Source organism: Xylocopa sonorina, chromosome 3 (genome assembly GCF_050948175.1).
Source record: "Xylocopa sonorina isolate GNS202 chromosome 3, iyXylSono1_principal, whole genome shotgun sequence".
In the NCBI taxonomy this organism is placed as follows: domain Eukaryota; kingdom Metazoa; phylum Arthropoda; class Insecta; order Hymenoptera; family Apidae; genus Xylocopa; species Xylocopa sonorina.
The window spans coordinates 12,214,235-12,231,841 of NC_135195.1; the positions used below are offsets into that span (position 1 = coordinate 12,214,235).

General features: G+C 28.3%; 2 protein-coding genes across 6 annotated transcripts; one reads left to right on the forward strand and one right to left on the reverse strand.

Moving 5' to 3' along the window:
• The first annotated feature begins 164 nt into the window (after positions 1 to 164).
• Positions 165 to 8,939, forward strand: Bmm (brummer). 3 transcript variants are annotated; one of them, XM_076911037.1, is made up of 13 exons: positions 165 to 624; positions 3,856 to 3,968; positions 4,204 to 4,323; positions 4,443 to 4,631; positions 4,732 to 4,815; positions 5,610 to 5,786; positions 5,941 to 6,116; positions 6,762 to 6,872; positions 7,217 to 7,374; positions 7,455 to 7,542; positions 7,633 to 7,726; positions 7,817 to 8,015; positions 8,177 to 8,939. In XM_076911037.1, exons 1-13 carry the CDS (start codon positions 465 to 467, stop codon positions 8,356 to 8,358), a joined length of 1,851 nt encoding a protein of 616 aa, XP_076767152.1. In that variant the 5' UTR covers positions 165 to 464; the 3' UTR covers positions 8,359 to 8,939. The 3 variants fall into 3 exon arrangements, with proteins under 3 accessions (XP_076767152.1, XP_076767151.1, XP_076767153.1); XM_076911036.1 differs by having other exon boundaries at positions 167 to 624; positions 8,168 to 8,939; XM_076911038.1 differs by lacking the exon at positions 6,762 to 6,872 and having other exon boundaries at positions 168 to 624; positions 8,168 to 8,939.
• A 1,225-nt stretch (positions 8,940 to 10,164) lies between these two features.
• On the reverse strand, positions 10,165 to 17,519 carry LOC143433591 (uncharacterized). 3 transcript variants are annotated; one of them, XM_076911001.1, is made up of 22 exons: positions 17,385 to 17,519; positions 17,198 to 17,281; positions 16,279 to 16,389; positions 15,880 to 16,071; positions 15,660 to 15,778; positions 15,284 to 15,533; positions 14,803 to 15,015; positions 14,509 to 14,687; positions 14,207 to 14,416; positions 13,962 to 14,121; positions 13,794 to 13,868; positions 13,342 to 13,677; positions 13,113 to 13,272; positions 12,825 to 13,030; positions 12,607 to 12,754; positions 12,299 to 12,492; positions 12,088 to 12,225; positions 11,884 to 11,980; positions 11,609 to 11,685; positions 11,342 to 11,525; positions 10,954 to 11,120; positions 10,165 to 10,685 (listed from the first exon to the last, which is right to left on the reverse strand). In XM_076911001.1, exons 3-22 carry the CDS (start codon positions 16,324 to 16,326, stop codon positions 10,530 to 10,532), a joined length of 3,309 nt encoding a protein of 1,102 aa, XP_076767116.1. In that variant the 5' UTR covers positions 16,327 to 16,389; positions 17,198 to 17,281; positions 17,385 to 17,519; the 3' UTR covers positions 10,165 to 10,529. The 3 variants fall into 3 exon arrangements, with proteins under 3 accessions (XP_076767116.1, XP_076767117.1, XP_076767118.1); XM_076911002.1 differs by having other exon boundaries at positions 13,113 to 13,269; positions 17,198 to 17,478; XM_076911003.1 differs by having other exon boundaries at positions 10,954 to 11,117; positions 17,198 to 17,478.
• Positions 17,520 to 17,607: the final 88 nt, after the last annotated feature.

The window sequence follows — 17,607 nt, forward strand, 5'->3', positions numbered from 1 at the left end:
GTATGCAAATATTTTTGAAGACACTTGTTTCGCCGATAAAATATATGTAGTACACCTGTAGACCATTACGTAATGAATGAGTTTAAGAACGCTGAGTAGGCGGAGTCATCACCACACCATCGCGACTGACCAATGAGAAATCTAGTAAGTATTTACAAATTATACGTCATCAAATGTGTATTATCTCTTTAGCTGTTTGTAACATGTATTTTTTTTTAAATCATACTCAAGATTAGGCTTGAGAGTTTCAGGAGACTGTTGTTGCTGCAAAGGACTATTGATAGTTCGAACTTGGACGTCATGCGAAGTAGTACGTCGTTCAAAGCACTTTCTTAATAAGTGATGTTCATAGTGTCATAGAAAGGGAATTAGTATTTATTTTATTATCTATTGTAGAATTACTCTTTATCGTCAATTTAAACAAAATAATAGACAAAGACTACCACGCATAAGAGAATTCCGAAATGAATTTATCGTTTGCTGGTTGTGGCTTTCTTGGTATTTACCACGTTGGTGTGGCAGTGTGCTTCAAGAAATACGCTCCTCATTTGCTCTTGGATAAGATTAGCGGTGCATCGATTGGTGCTATCGCTGCTTGTTGTCTTCTTTGTGACTTACCCCTCGGTGAGTGAACTCCTTTGTTTATATATCTACCAGATATATAGTATCTTAAATAATTAGTTTTCCAGCGTTATGCTTCGGTTTATACATATATCCCGATATTATACATTTCACGTTTTGTATCCATTACAGACGCGTGCACACTCATTGCAGTTATCTTCATTTGTTTTTCCTTTTATCATGTCTATTAATTGCGATGTCGCAATGTAATGTATAATTAAATTCATGTTTGGATGCTGTCAGGCTAAACTTATAACTGTCAGTTTAACTTTATAAATCTCTTCTAAACCTTCCAGCCTCATTCATATTAATAAACATGACAAATTCTGAAGTTATTCATATATTATTGTTACTAAAGCATTACATGATTCACAGTTAATACATAAATTAATATATTTTTCAGCTATATAAATAGAAATTATAAGAATAAGTACTTAATTCAAATTTATAAAGTGTAATTGTCGTAGTTATGTTGTTAATTAAATTTCAAAATTATTCATAGAAATTCTATAAAGTTCGTCATCTTATGGATAAATCTTTTAACTAGGTCAAGCTTAGAATAAATAAATTGGGAGTAGTAGCAAGAACATTTATCAAATGTTTTTCTTTGCAAGAGACTGGTAATAAATGTATGTATAACATGATACAAGTAAATGCATTAGACATATTGACATGACTTACTACGCAAACCATTTTTTAATGTGATAAGAAGTTATCGTATTGTGTGAAGGAGAAGCATTATTCTTGTTAGTAATAATTCATCAGAATAATTCTTACATATTTGTTTAATGATGTAAAATTAAACAATCAAAAAACCATTTTTAAGATGATCTTGATAAATATTCAATCATAAACAAATATTCTTAAAATAATGTATGATATATAATTACCAGATAATATCATAAATACATATTTACATACTTGTAAAATTTAAAAAGAAATCTATTAATGTAATACATATTTTGAAGATTTGTAATTTTTATATCCATTTAAAATTTTATATAAATTCTATAAAAGCATATTTTTTAAAATTTTTAATGTAAATTATATAAATGGATGACATAAATTATGTAAATTTTAATTAAAATCGTAAATAAATTCATATGTAATTACGGGACATCTAAATAGAGCGCGGATATTTTTAAGTATTTTTTACATAGGTACCTACGAAAAAAATGGTATAAGCGAATGCTAAATTTTACACTACCATGGTCAACCAGATATTCGATGCTTGCTCATAATACGAAACTTGTAACTGACTTTCAATTAAACATTTGAAACTAATATTACACGGTTATTAGAACACATTAGTATTTTTTGTAGTTTCCTCGATTTTTCGATAAATATTCTTGCATTATTCTTTTGTTTCTGAAATTATTTACATAACATTCTGGACATTTTTTTCCGCGTATGTACTTCCGTATCGCTCTTTATATAAGGTCATTATAAAATACATTTGCCGATGTTAAATCGAAGATACATAAAAATAATTTTTTATATCGGCAAATCAGTATTCGATTAATAAAAAGAATAGAATAAAAGAAAGTACAAAGATGGTACAAATTTATTGCTTTAATCGATAATTCAAGGCGATGATTCAAGCACATTGCATGAAGCAATTAGTTTATCCTTATCGAATTCCTTTGTTTGATTTAGATATAGCATTTTAATAAATGAATCCGACTTCTTCGTAAAAATGAAGTGAGTTTATACATTGAACTTCTTCAGATGCAATCAGTTTCATTGTACAGGAATTTTATATTTCGAATGTAACGTGTTTAATCATGTACACCTACAGAGTAAATACTAAACAACTTAATCGCTTTAAGAATATCAGCCAATTAAGTCACGCATTTTGCGTATTAATTATTCGATTGCACACTCGGTTATTATTCATCCGCAAATACGTAGTTTAATTAAAAGCGGAACAGTTTGAAATAATAAATTGTTGACATTATATCCTATAATTATTTACGTAATCTATGACGCAAACGTTTTCACAATATTTCTTTAGTGGTAAAAACATATTTAAGGTCATGCCTTGGCTAGTGCAATAAACTGCGTAGTGTTACTACGGATTGTGAATGTGTATCAACATATTTGTGGTTAATAGATATCTACATTGTTATATTATATATATAATAAGCGATGTCATTATATGAAATATTTAAAACAGTATATTCTAGAAAACAAATAGTGGATAGCAAAAATTGAGCATTCATTTGTTTCTTCTGTAATAATCCACGAACTAACAAATTAGTAAATCTAACAATACAATACTCTTCTAAACTATAATCAAAAGGTCATTGTGATTATTACATAAATTGATCAATTACAAAATGAGAGATATACATACTTATATCATAGTTCTATATCTGTACATTCTCTCCCGATATTAACGTGAATTGAGTTAAATATTATGCTTATAATATTACATATATAGAGATATTCTGATATATATCCTCATATAATTCAACTAAATTGTTTGATAAAATAATTGCAAATTTATTTTCATTATTGGAATTTTGTATTATCTGAAATTATCGGAGAGGTGGTTAAAGTCTAAATAATATCTGTAAATTTCGATGAACAATTTGATATGAGGATTAAATGCAAATGATAATATACAATTATGATAAAATGTAATAATTTTTTGAATGTTCTGCATATCTGATATGTATGTGAATTAATCATTTTTTCTTCTCTTTTTCCCTTCGGATTGCTTCCAAGCGAACTAAATCGCATATTAATTAGGTTTCCGTCGTTGAAAGTCACATTTACACTCTCTTCGTGTGTGGTAGTGTTCATAGAGAATGGTGTATTTAAATTAAACAAAGCAATGTTTGTTTTTGTAGGAAAGCAATGTCGACGCATGCGATAAAAGATAACGACATACATACGATATATACACAAAAATTGTGTAATTGTCTTAATAGATGTTATTGTATAAATATATATTTATTAATCGCCGTAATTTAGATATCATTAAATTTTATTAAGTGCTTACAATAAGATAAGCACATGAGAGGTTTATTTTTTTCTTCTTTGGCTGATACTGAAAGAGATACTTTAAAATAAGTTCGAATGAAATTGTTGTCCTTTAAAATATTAGAATTTATTAATATTACATGCCCAAAGGCTTCTATAAAGGGGTATATTCAAATTTAATTGAAGTTTATGTTTAACATTCTGATTGTTTCTTCGGATAAAAATTTTAATAATGTTTCTTTATAGGGGAAATTACAAGTAATGTATTACGTGTTGCACGTGAAGCGCGACAGCGCACTCTCGGCCCTTTTAGCCCATTATTTAATGTACAAGAAATGCTATTAGAAAGTTTACAAAAGGTATGCACTGATGACGGTAACATTTAAGGTAGATATTTATATAAGGCATTTGAATCATGCGAAGATATTAAAAAAACATATTTGTAAAATTTATACGTAAATCTTATATTTTTCGAATTTATTTTACATAATAGTAGAAAGAAAAATTTATTACATAAAATAGTAGATAATGTAATTTTTTAAGAGCAACATTGTTTGTCAATTTTTTTGTACATAATTACGTATTTGTGTGTAGTTTCTTCCTAATGATGCCCATATTCGTGTGAGCGGCAAACTACATGTTTCCTTAACGAGAGTATACGATGGAAAAAACGTAATTGTTTCACAATTTTCTTCCAGAGAAGACTTATTACAGGTATAGGTATATACATAATTAAATAACAATATACAGAAGTATAATGTTGTTATTATTAAATTGTAATTGATTCAAATAATGGTTGAAGTATTAAATATACAGAAGTTGTATCTTTACAGGCACTGTTGGCCAGTGCATTTGTTCCAATTTTCTCTGGCCTTCTACCACCAAGATTTCATGGAGTCAGATACATGGATGGTGGTTTCAGTGACAATCTTCCTACGCTTGATGAAAATACCATTACTGTTAGTCCTTTTTGTGGAGAAAGTGATATTTGCCCTAGAGATGTATCCTCACAACTTTTTCATGTAAGTTATTTATAACAAAATTTTAGCTAGTATATTAATTAGCGCTAAATTATTGATTTTTGCGTATAAAACATTATAAATGTGGATTTATTATTCATAGGTCAATGTAGCAAATACAAGCATAGAACTTTCAGGACAAAACATATACAGGTTTGCAAGGATACTTTTTCCACCAAATCCAGAGGTAATTGCATTATAATAAATTTGGTGTGACACTTTCACTTGCGGAATTCATCCATGAAAAATATATTTTCTGAACTCTATATCAATGACTATTCTTACCATTTTAAAGTAGTTCCCTTGTATGTCTATACAATGAGTTAGGTAGTGTTTCTGTATCTGAAAATAGTTCTGGAATTCATTCCCAGGAATACTATTAAATTTTTCTAGCACATTATTTAATTTTGGAAAAAATAAAAAACCATAAGGAACAAAGAGGTGAATAGACAGGATGCTTGAATTGGGTAGTCAATTTTTTTATGTCATCCGATTACAATCAAATCACTATACAGTTGACAACAGCAGTTTCAGGAATCAAATTGTCATAATTTGTACAATTATAGAGTTTTTAACTATCTCTACGAGAAATTGTAACAGGTGATTGTAGAAAGCAACAAAATCAAAAACCGAAAATAATAAAATTGTGTTCAAAATTCTATTTTTGAAAACAAAAATTTTGAACATTAGTAAGCACCTATTATTTATTATTAGTAAAACTTATTACAACCTATGCCTTTACATACAAACACATAACATTTTCTTTGTGCATCATGCTTTAATAGCTTCTTGATATTACTGTACTTAATAAATATTAAGTCTTATTTTTTCTGAAAGCATCAAACGCAATTTTATTATTGTTAATTTTCATCTTACCTTGATTTCTAAAATTATCTTTTAAAAATTCCCCTATAGGTAGTCAAACAATTTGCATGTGCAATTTTTTAAGTAATTTCATTATATTGTGCATTTTATTTGCAGATACTTTCAAATATGTGCAAACAAGGATTTGATGATGCATTAAGATTTCTTCATCGTAATAATTTGCTCAATTGTACTCGATGTTTGGCAGTGCAGTCCACATTTGTTGTGTCAGAAACACTTGATGATAATATAGATTATGATCCGGAATGTTTGGAATGTAAGATGCACAGACAGGTATGTATGTGATTTTATCATAATAAAAATTGTAGTTGTTAATAGCTATACAAATTAATATGAACTATATTAACATTAAGTATTTTGATTACACGAATATTAATGGATTATACTCAATCATGTATTCTATAAATATACTCTATTTTTTTTATAGGAAGCATTAGTATCTAATTTACCTGAAACTGTTATGACCATTTTTCAAGATGCAATCGATTCTGCAAATAAAGGTCTGATCAATTGGTTGTTTAAACACAAAAGTGTAAAACTTCTGTCATTACTTAGTTTACCATGTACATTGCCAGCAGATGTAGTATATGCAACTTTTACAAAGTAAGCATTTTATTATACAATATCTTGTTTCATTTTAGATTCATTTTTCAAATAATGTATTTAGTGATTTATTTAATAGTTTGAATATCTGTGTAATTCTATATAGTTATATAGTTTCGTGGTGCTAGAAAATAATTTGCATGAACTAATGCTTATCTGAAATTGCATGTTACTAAAACAGAAATCTAATCATTCAGATTTATAAAATAATCAGTGCACTATAATTTTTAATATTTAATAACTTCAATGCTGGCAATTAACTTTTACATATTATGATTGTACTTTTACATGTTACTTGTACATATTAATTAGTAGAAATACAGCTTACATGTTAAATTTTTGTGCGTATATAGTATAGTTTTAAAAACATAATTTCATTAAAATCCTAATTATAAGAAATATTAATTTTTATTTTGTGTAAATAAATAAAAAACACTATTTAAACAGTCAAAAATATAATTTTAATGATAAATTAGTTAATGACGAGAATAATACAAATATTTTAGTGAATTAAATTTTTCAGATTAATACAGCTATAAAATATTGATTGTAATCATATATCTCGCTTTTCTGCTTTTGCATAATTTTATTCTCATTTTATTATTATGTAAAATATTACATTTAACATTTTGCATGTCATCATAGTCTGATTGGTAACAAGATAGAAAGTCGCACATTGGAATACAAAGTACTTTGCAATATTCTTGATAGACCTTCACAGATGATTTCTTGTACTAAACATGTAACTCCATCTAGGTAAGCTTTGCATGCCTTAAATATAAACATTTAAACATGAAAGATAAAATGGAAAACTTCACTCTAAAACAAATACATATACGTAATTAAATATTATAGTTTATAGCTAAGTAATAATAACGTACTATTAAGTTTCTCATACTTTCATTAATTGATTCTAAGCATGTTCATTTTATATGCTATGTATTTATATACTTGTTTTGAAATTATATATGTGCATACTTATTTATGTAACTTAATGTAAAAAGCTTCAACACTCTACTTTTGTTTCTTCTTCTTACTACATATATACATCTGTTCCTTGTCTAAGTTGAATATAATAAATTATTAATATTTATTTTCAGGTACATTTTTAATATACCTAAGCTACGAAGAAATCTTTTAGAATTAAGAACATTTTTCTTGGATCAATTAAGTATACTATTTCCTAAAATCAATATATACTATCAACAAGTGCCACAGACTATTAAGTGTCAGTTAGCCATTACAGAATACGGATCAAGTAAATAAAATCTTTCATACAATTTACATTACTTAGAAGAAATAGAAGTGTGTTGTATGTTAATTTTTAATATTTTTTAGGTATATATGATATGGAAGCAGCAGAAAAGACTGAGAAATTATATAAAAATAAGAAAAATTTAAATTTAACTTTACAATACAATGAATTGTAAGATTACAAATTTTAATAGCTTGTAAAACACGTTAATCAACTAATCAAATAATTAATTATACAATCATTATTTTTTATAATTTTTAGACAATCATGGAATGATCATAATAATACATCGAATTGTGTTATAAATATGTCTGATCTTTCAAATGTCGATGACACTTTCGAAGATATACTCCAGGTGTGTAATACTCACATATATCTGAGCTTCTTTTACTCTTTTTTGAGTTGAAATTTTATTCTAATTGAACTGTGTTTATTAAATTTGCAGGTCACTTCCGACCAAGAAGCTGTGATGGCGTATTATTATATGGACGACAACAACAAAGTGCAAGTGACAGAGATATTTGATGTTACAGACACTGATTCACATGCAGTGTTATCCGTAGAAGAAGTTGAAAACAATTCAAAATTACAATTTGATGAATGGGATGAACGTGCGTGGCTATCTCAGCATACACTTAACGACGGTAATTCAATTGAATTATTAATTACTATATACGAGTTGTACATATTTATATATATATATAATAATGTATCTCGTTTTTAAACTGACCCTAGTTATGAACATCATTTATATAAAATATGTCTGTTGAAAATGTAAAAAAATTTAATACTTTAGTTGTTACAGAATCTTTGTACACTGATACGAATCAGCAAAGTATGGAAAATTTGTCAGATATATCGTTAGAAGATAACGTTTTGGAAACTTTAAATATATCTTCTGATCCAGAGAGCGAGTGGGAAATAAGGAAAGATTTACAAACATTGAAAGTTGGGAATCCAAAAAATACTCGATCAGAAGTGGATTAATAAATTGTTAATCATTATTAACAATTTAAAGGGAAATAGCACTTCTTAATGATAATTAAAACAGAGTATAAGTATCGAATGTATATATTGTTAACTAATATTTATATTCAGTAATGTCATCGGGTATATGTATATTTTTGTAGTCAATGATATCGGTGATATTATAGTGAGAATTATTAGGAATGCTTAATATTGTTAAAGTTTTATAGTGTTTAAAGAATATGTAAGTTGAAAAAATGCTAAAAGTAAATGCAAGGGGAACATTTTATTATACAAGGAGACCTACAATTTATAGTCTGTGTTATGCGCTGATAAATAAAAGATACAGTACAAACAACATAAAAAGTGATATACAGGTAAAAGTATCTTCAACACAGCGTACACAGTATTTTATTATTAATATATTGCAGCAGAAGAGAGGGAGGGGGAGAGAGAGAGAGATAGAGAGAGAAGTTTAACATTGTTATTAAATACTTGCAAGCCAAGTATACATAGACCTCCGAGAAAGAGACTAATTATAATTGAAATGCACATATATAAAAAACATTTATATATTATTTATCTCTACTCTAATTTTATATTGAATTCAAAGTTTTATATACGTTAAACATGCTTCATCCTTTCATGTTTTCGTCTTTTATTTTTTAATTGTATTTTTCATTATAAATATAATAAGAAGTATAATTAAATTCTAAAAAAATATTTATTTTAAAGATTTTTCTCTTTACGGGTAAATAAAGCATTATCAAATTATTTTTCTGATCTCTTTTTATGATAAATATTTACAACAATTAATTCAATTGTTTAAATTAGAGTAGAGACAATAATATTTTTTTAATTGCATGCAGCTGGAACTGTATGCGAAAGCCAAATTAATTTATAAAGTTTATATATTGTTTGTTATTGATACATTCACTGTTAAGAATAACTAGCTATGATTAGAGAATAGATAATTTTTTTATTGATTAGAGATTAAATGTAGCAATAATTATTGAAAGCACAATTTATGTGTATTTAATTTTATACTAAATTATGTTATAAATAATATATAAAAAGAGTCATAAAATATTAATGTGTTATTTGTAAAGGTTGTATTTATATATACATATATGTATTATATGATTAATATATTGACTTAATATATAATTAAGTTATTTCACATTGCAACTTCACGTACTTGTTATTTACTATTAGTTTTGATATGTTTAAAAAAAATAATCGTGATGAATTGTTATTTGAGTTTCCAAATTATATATTAAAAATATATTTCTTATCATTTTATCTTAAAATTAATTTAGATAAAAGATTTTTAGTATCATAACTTCATTTTTTTTAAATCTTTCACTATATTTATGTAAACATTATATAAATAACCGTTGTAAACCCAATAGTTCATAAATATTTTATACCTGCTAAGATGTTACTTAGATAATATTCGTTGCATTTTTTTAAATTATGAAAAGTTATCTTAAAAGCTGTTTCAGTATTCATAATTATAAAAATCATTGAAGAAACCTACTTAAGATCATGTTTTAGTAATGTATATAATTGATCAAATAAAAATATTGTAACAGATTGCTTTGTATGACTGCTTTATACACTTTCGATCATTAAATACATGATAAGTTATCAAATTGAATATACTAAAATTACTGATCGAATTAACTGAAATTAAAATTGTGTAATGAAAAAATTGAATAATACTACATATCAATTTATACTTTGATAAATACATTCTTGTAAAGAGAATTGTGTATTGAAAAATATCTTTACTTGATTTACAAACAATATAAAAAAGGGCCGAGGTCAATAAAAAATGGAATATTTATTATATTTTTTAATATAAAACAAATCATGTATGTATAAGTTATATGTACAATAATTGAAACCGCCCTCAAAGTAATATTTTGAGGCAAAAACTTTTTTGTAGAAATAATTTATTGCACATACGCACAAGTATATACTACGCTGATTTTTATAAAATATGTCTTTGCTGATAAACATCGATCGTTCATGAATAAAAATTTCATAATTTACAATTATAGTTTGCATGCATAATTAAAACATTTCTAAGTGCCACATTTAACGCAATATACAAACACCTCATTACATTCCTTCTAGGCAGGCTCCAATTATTTAAATGTGATGAAACAGTAATTATTTGAACATGTTCAGGCTGGATCTTCTCCAGGAGCAGAAGTAGAATTTCTCTGAGGCTCAATTTGAGTTCTGTTTTGCGTGTTGCCAGTTGCAACGGCCACTTTATGTTGTGCAGCCAGACACTGTAATTGTTGAAGCTGCACAGGTTTAACAAGAGTTCTCTGTAACTACAGAACGAGAGGATAGTCCTAAGTCGTTACTTATGATATTTATTGGAATAAATTCAAAATATAAATATACAGAGTGCTCCAAGACGGTTAGTATATATATATATTTGGTTAATTCCTACCTGAATAGTGTTTGCATCACCAAGTGGAAATTGATGTTTTCACATAAATCAACATAGAATTGGTTTCATGGGTGTAAGAGGATCAACCATATATATAGTTCTATTATCCGTTTTGAGACACTCTGTATACAAATAAAAATACACACCTGTTGTTGTGACAATGTTGCTACTCCAAGACTTTGAGTTTGCTGACTACACTGCCCTGTAGAAGCTCTAGCATGCAAAGATTTTGTCAATAAAGTTTGTTTATTTGCAGGTACTACTTGGGAAGAAGGTGTCGTCTGGGACGCCATAAGCACTGATTTCGTTGCTGCTATAAAACAAAAGATTTTCTTATTTCTTAATCTACTGGAAATTAATATAACTTTATCATTTAAGAAATAAACAATTTTCATACTGAATTTATAAGAAAAATCTTTTTTTTACATAATTGTATTAACTATAAAATATTATAAAAAATCCAAATCTATTGTTACTTATAATCTATTTTTAATTAACAATATGTACTGTATCATGATTTTTATGATAACTTACCCATTATAGGAGTTAACACCTGTTTATTACCAGATAGTATTAACTGACTCGCTGTTACTGTTTTAGCTACTGTTACTAGCTGATTTGACAGAACAGTTGATTTAACTTGATTTGGTTGCACTTGACGAGTCATGTGATTAAGTCGTGGCCTTTGAGATCCAACAAGTTGAATTGCTTGTCCACTCTATGGAAAATAATTTCATTTAAAATTTTTAATAATCATAAAATTTAATTTATATACACTATCAGTTTCATATATCGAAATACCTGTGCAAGAGTGACAGAATTACTACTGCGTATATTTTGTTGCGACAATCCTTTAACTGCAGAAGGTATTATTTGGGCTACAACATTTGTATTACAATAACATAGGAATTAGTTTGTACATCGTAATCTTCTAATACATGTAAACATAAAATTTTTACTTATCTTTTTAGGGATCAAACGGTAATATATTAAATTAAATATTTTAACTCGGAAAATAAAACTATCAAAAATTGAATATGTACCATGATATATAAACAAGATAGGATAATTCTTACCAATTGGTAATGATAAATGAGTATTGGCAGGATTAGCTATTACTACTGTTGGAGTACTTCCAGCAATAGCTGTCGTGACAACTGTAGTAGCTACCATCTAAAAAAAAAAGGAAAATTAATAATTTAGAATAATTTTTCTGTACTTTGTATATTACGCTTATACATCCGAAACGTGCAAATGTGTGAAATATAAAAAAAACTAACACTAGAAACCGTGGTGCAAGTATTAGTTGCAGATGATATAGGCAGAGAAACAATGACTCCTGTAGGTGTAACGGAACCCGTCGTCGCTGACACGTTTAGCGACATCGTAATGGGTTGTGATAATCCGGGAAATGATACCTGTCGTGCAACGAATAGTACAGTAGTATTTCATCTTCTACGCCATATGTAGAAATAAGCAGCTCTCCACAACCTGAACATTTTGGAGACCGTTGATGGAATTCGATAGACTAGTAAGATTTACACCCTGCAGATTTACATTGGTAGACGGTTGGGTAGTCATTGATGTCGCGGACTGATTGTTTTGACTGGAAGATGCAGTTAGTCGTTCTAGTAGGGAAGAACCAGAATTGATACCTGGTATTGGATTATCTGCAGACGGCGTCCCTAATAATACGAAATAACGTCTCCATATAACCAAGCAGATCTTAGTTAAATGTAAGCAAACATGACTATATAGATGTATCCTATACGTATCTATTGTATTCTTCGAAAGTATACCTGCTAACAAAGCTGAAAGCCCTGGCATTGATAATCCAAGTGTCGAAGTGTGATCTTGTACGCGAGCTAATCGCACAGCTGTTGCTTTTACCGGTTGCTGCTTAGACCCTAATTGTCCTGTTAGTGTCGAACTTAAACTCACTCTTACCTGAAACACATATTTGTTAAATCTTTACATAATATACTTAAGAATGTATAAATGCAAACAATTGCCTTACTTGACCAGTTGTGTTAGGGACATTAATAACATTTCCATGAGTAAGAACTCTAGATGGGATGGAAGCATTTAAGGAGATCCTTCGCGGTTGAACTTTTTGTTGCGTCAAATTGGCAGGAGTACTATTTAACAAACTAAGGATCGCAGCGTTATTCGATTTATTTGTGGTCTGTGTATTACTATTCATAGCAGCAGCTGCTGCGTTTGCTGCAAGAATATTTATTATTTATTACTTCTTTTTGTTTGCACTTTCATTTTTTGTTACAGCTTAACTATTGTGATACCAAACCTGCAGCTTGCTGCTGAAATTGTTGAGCAGAATTCATTAGAGATGTCACAAGAGCAGTTATCGCCGGATTAGTAGAATGTTTTTTAAATGGCATTTCATTTTGGTTCTGATTAACGGTTTCTGTAACACAATTTTGCGTTCCAGCTTGTAACTGAGCCTGCTACAAGTAAAGAAAACCATATTTAGACAAGATAAAATATGTGTGTTATAAATTCAGAGTGATTCTTACCAAAACTGGAACATTTGTAGATGTGGCATTATTAATACTATTGGTTAACTTTTGTTGAAAAACTAAGATTCCTGATCCATTACAGGAGCTACCGTCGGTGACCGACATTGTAGAATTGTCAATTTGTACAGAAGTGGAAGCATTCGAACCACCATTAGTCAAGGATTGTCCTGGACTAACCGACGTGGTTTCGTTCTGGGTAATAACTTGTGGAATATTTGTTGCATCTACACATGTCAAGTTATTTTGTGCAGACGTAGTAGCTTCTGTCATAGTTTTCATTGAAGCTACCTGTCCAGCTAAAGTATTTAATTGACCTTGAGCTCTTGATAAGATCTAAAACAATTATTGTTTTATGACAATGTAATATTTACTATGGAACTTACTAAAATATATACGTGTGTATAGTAATCTTAATTAAATTTTTTCTATAAAAAGTATGTTTAATTTACCTGCTGCGCTACATGTTGAGATTGAGCTTGTTGTAAGTGCTGAGCAACTAATTGTGCCGCTTTTGCCTGCTGCGCCTGAAATGATGCGTCCATTGCAAAACGTATAACAAAATAAAATTATTAACACGTATTTATAAATTATTCAATATTTTGTAATGAATATTATACCTGCTGATGTGCTCGTTGCATACCAGGTGTACATGTTACACGAGGGACCTGCCCTGGTACAACATGCTTTATTCTAACGTTTTTTCTCCCCTCTTCTGTAAATATTTCTGTAAACTGTTGGATGTAATGATTTGCTAGAACTCTTGTACCTAGTGTAAATCTATAATGAAATTTCAAATACTTAGTTTGCTAATAAATTTGTATCATTTAAACAAAGTGATAAAGTTTGAAGATGAAGAACACACCGGCATGCAGATCCGTTCTTTTCTCCTTCACGATGGTTCTTATCCATATAAAGCTCTCCCAGGTACTCAGAATTAGAAGGTCTTTGCAGAATTGAGAGCTTTATGTGATCTATTTCACCTTGATTTCCTCCAGTTTCTAATATATATTCTTCTATAACGTGTGGCAAACAGTCTTTTGTTTCTCGCGGGCGTTCGTATGCTTTTGCGAATCTACCATGAATGAAACATAATTTTATATTAACATAAATACGAATTATAAAAAGATGTATATGTATATATAATGAGAAGCTTTACTGATATACCTTAAAACATCGATAGGTGTATTTGGTGGGAGTAAAGGAGGGTTAGTAAGAGAAGGCGTTGGGCAGGCAGTGGTTGTAACTACTCCCCTTTTGGCTCTTAATTTCTGCATTAAATCTTGTATAGTTAATCCCTCTGGTTGTGCTAACTGTTCCAATTTTCTCTTTCGATTAACTGTAACCTACAATATAAAATAAAATACATTTACCTTGTTTAAAAAGAAGCATAAATAAAGCTAAAACTAAAAGCTAAAAGTGTAGTTTAATCCAATCAAAATTAAAAGAATAAAAATTTACCTGAGAAAATTTTTTGGCTTGTCGCATAAGTTGATGGTCAGTAAGCAAAGACTTAGACTGTTTTAATCTAGTTGTAGCTAAACTAGGAATAGGATTTGGGTCAAGACAAAGAGGTCCTTGAGTAGCCGCAACTAAATGTGATTCTAACATTAATCGTTCTTCATGACTCCAGTCGCCATCGCTAGTCAAGGTAGATACATCTGAGAGCACACTCTAAAAAATATTAACTGTACTGATTAATTTCACTCTTTCCTTACTCTTATACATTTTACTTGAAAATATGCTTTACTACTATTATTACAAATGACAGACAGTTATAATAACAAAAAAATATGAGAAATATATTTTTTATTGTCAAATCACTACTATCACTTTGAAATGTTAAAAGCATGTGAAAATGGCATATAGAAATAAAATTGTAAATAAAAAATATTAACTTTTGCCATAAAGTATTAATATAATATTTCTTCTTATTTCTCACTTGGGTTGTAGGCTTAAGAAGCACATGATGAACTTCAGCTTTGCTATGAGGAAATGCTTTTCGGTAATCTCGAACTTCAGCTATTATACAGCCATCATAAAATAAATGAGAATGATTGGTTTCCAGTTGCTCTGCCAACATTGCAGGCAACTGACCATTATCTATACACGAGAGCAATTCACCCTGTTCATAACCCATCAGTTGTGTTTCAGCTAATATTGAGGCTTTATCATATTGATTTCCCTTATCACTGTTGAATAAAAAATTTGTAGTAAATTTATTAATCTACTTTTCCAATATATCATGAAGAAAATATTAATGCATTGTTTTCTTGTTACATATTCAATTATTACTAAACAAAAATGTTAATGCTTACCTATTTCTTACAGCTAATGAGTATCCTTTATTACCAGCATAGAGATTAACAATTAATGTATGTAAACCTTCTCTCTGCACCAATCTTCCCAAAAGATCACATTCATTTTCTAAGTTATTCTATATATTAAAATGAATAAAAGTGTTATTAAATAAATTGATTTTTGGATATAAAATATTTTCAATGCTAAAAATATAAAAAATATAAAAGATACACGTACCAATACAGAATCAGGTGTAGCATGAGGAACTTTAGTAAGTTCTTCAAAATATAATCTAGTCAATTTAGACTGAATGCTGTGTTTAGAATGACTCTGCTCTTTTTTCTGTATAGATGATTTATCACATGTTAAATTTACAGAATTTTGTCCTTGAACATTTTTCCAACATTTGGACACTTGATTGATCATATTCTGTGTGAAAATATGTAATAATAAACATATTTAAGAATAAGTTATTGAAATTTATGATTAAAAATATTTTGTGAGCATCAAAATACATGTTAACAACATAAATATAAGTAACTACATCATCAATTTAATTATATATATGAACTGTACGAGAAGTTATATGTTAAGTAGTGTCGTATAAATCAATTGTTAATAAGCAATGAATAATACCTGAGCCTGCCGACACGCATCTTCCAAACTACAGGCTGTACCAATCATTTTAGTTCTTGATTGCTAATACCATTTAATGTCATATCTGATATAGTAATGAATTTTCACGATCTGAAATAAATTCAAAAAATATTAATATATATTCTGGACAATTCATATAATGCAAATAAAATATAAAAATTCCAACTAAATATGTACTACTATCATATAATTTAAATTATCATTGAATCAAATGAAACTATATTTTATTTTTAATTATACTCTAGAATACAAGTTTCATCTAAAACATAATTTGCAGGTATTCTTTATAACATATCACTACAAATGTATTTTTATGTTAGCAACAAAATGCTTTTATATCCTTATTTAATAAAGTAAATAAGAAGTTGCACTAAAATATGGCATTGCATAAACCAATATTTAAATAATGTTGTACAATATACATGTAAATGTGATAAATAAAAAAATTATATGAACATAGCAAAAAAAAAAAAGTTAACTTGATATAACAATTCAATAAAGGCAATAACATAACATTTTACGAGACATAAAAACCACTAATGCAAAATATTTTACGAACAAAAGCTTTTTATACATTTGTTTATTGATGAGATTGATATGTTTTTCATTTGATCTTTCGAGTATTGTATAAGAAATATTTCAAAGGAAAAAATAAATTAATATAATCAACAACTGCAAAAAGATTTAAAAGATAAAATCACACATACACAATAAATAAAAATTCCCAAAATAAAGGGTTATGTTACAAATAAATATACGAAAGTATATTTTAATCACAACGTGAATCCATCGAATGTCAAAACAAGCACGCTATATAAGAGGTTATGTAAATGTTTATGAACTAACACTAATTACACTTAAATATTCCACATGAACACATAAATAACAGATTATTTACCTCCGAAGGATCCAAAAAGTGATCTAATGGTAAACATTGGGCACAGGATGTAACTTAAGTTAATTTTCTTATCATAACCTCACACTAAATTGATAAATAATACAAGAATTTACAGATAGCGGAATTACTTGTCAACCAGTCCTAATAAACAACAAAAATTATTTAGTGTTAAATAAATAATATTTACAAGTCAGAAACGTCATTTTAGGACACAATGTAACCTATTATACAAACACCACACAATCATAGACTGGAAAATTGACCACATTTTCCTCTAGCAAGATGTATTCAATTTAGAGTTCACAAGCTCGACTAAGATTGGAACAACTAAAGGCGAATTTCGTATTTCACGTGTTCAATACTTTGATCTCGGTTAAAAAGTAGACGAATATATTAGAAATGTTATTAAT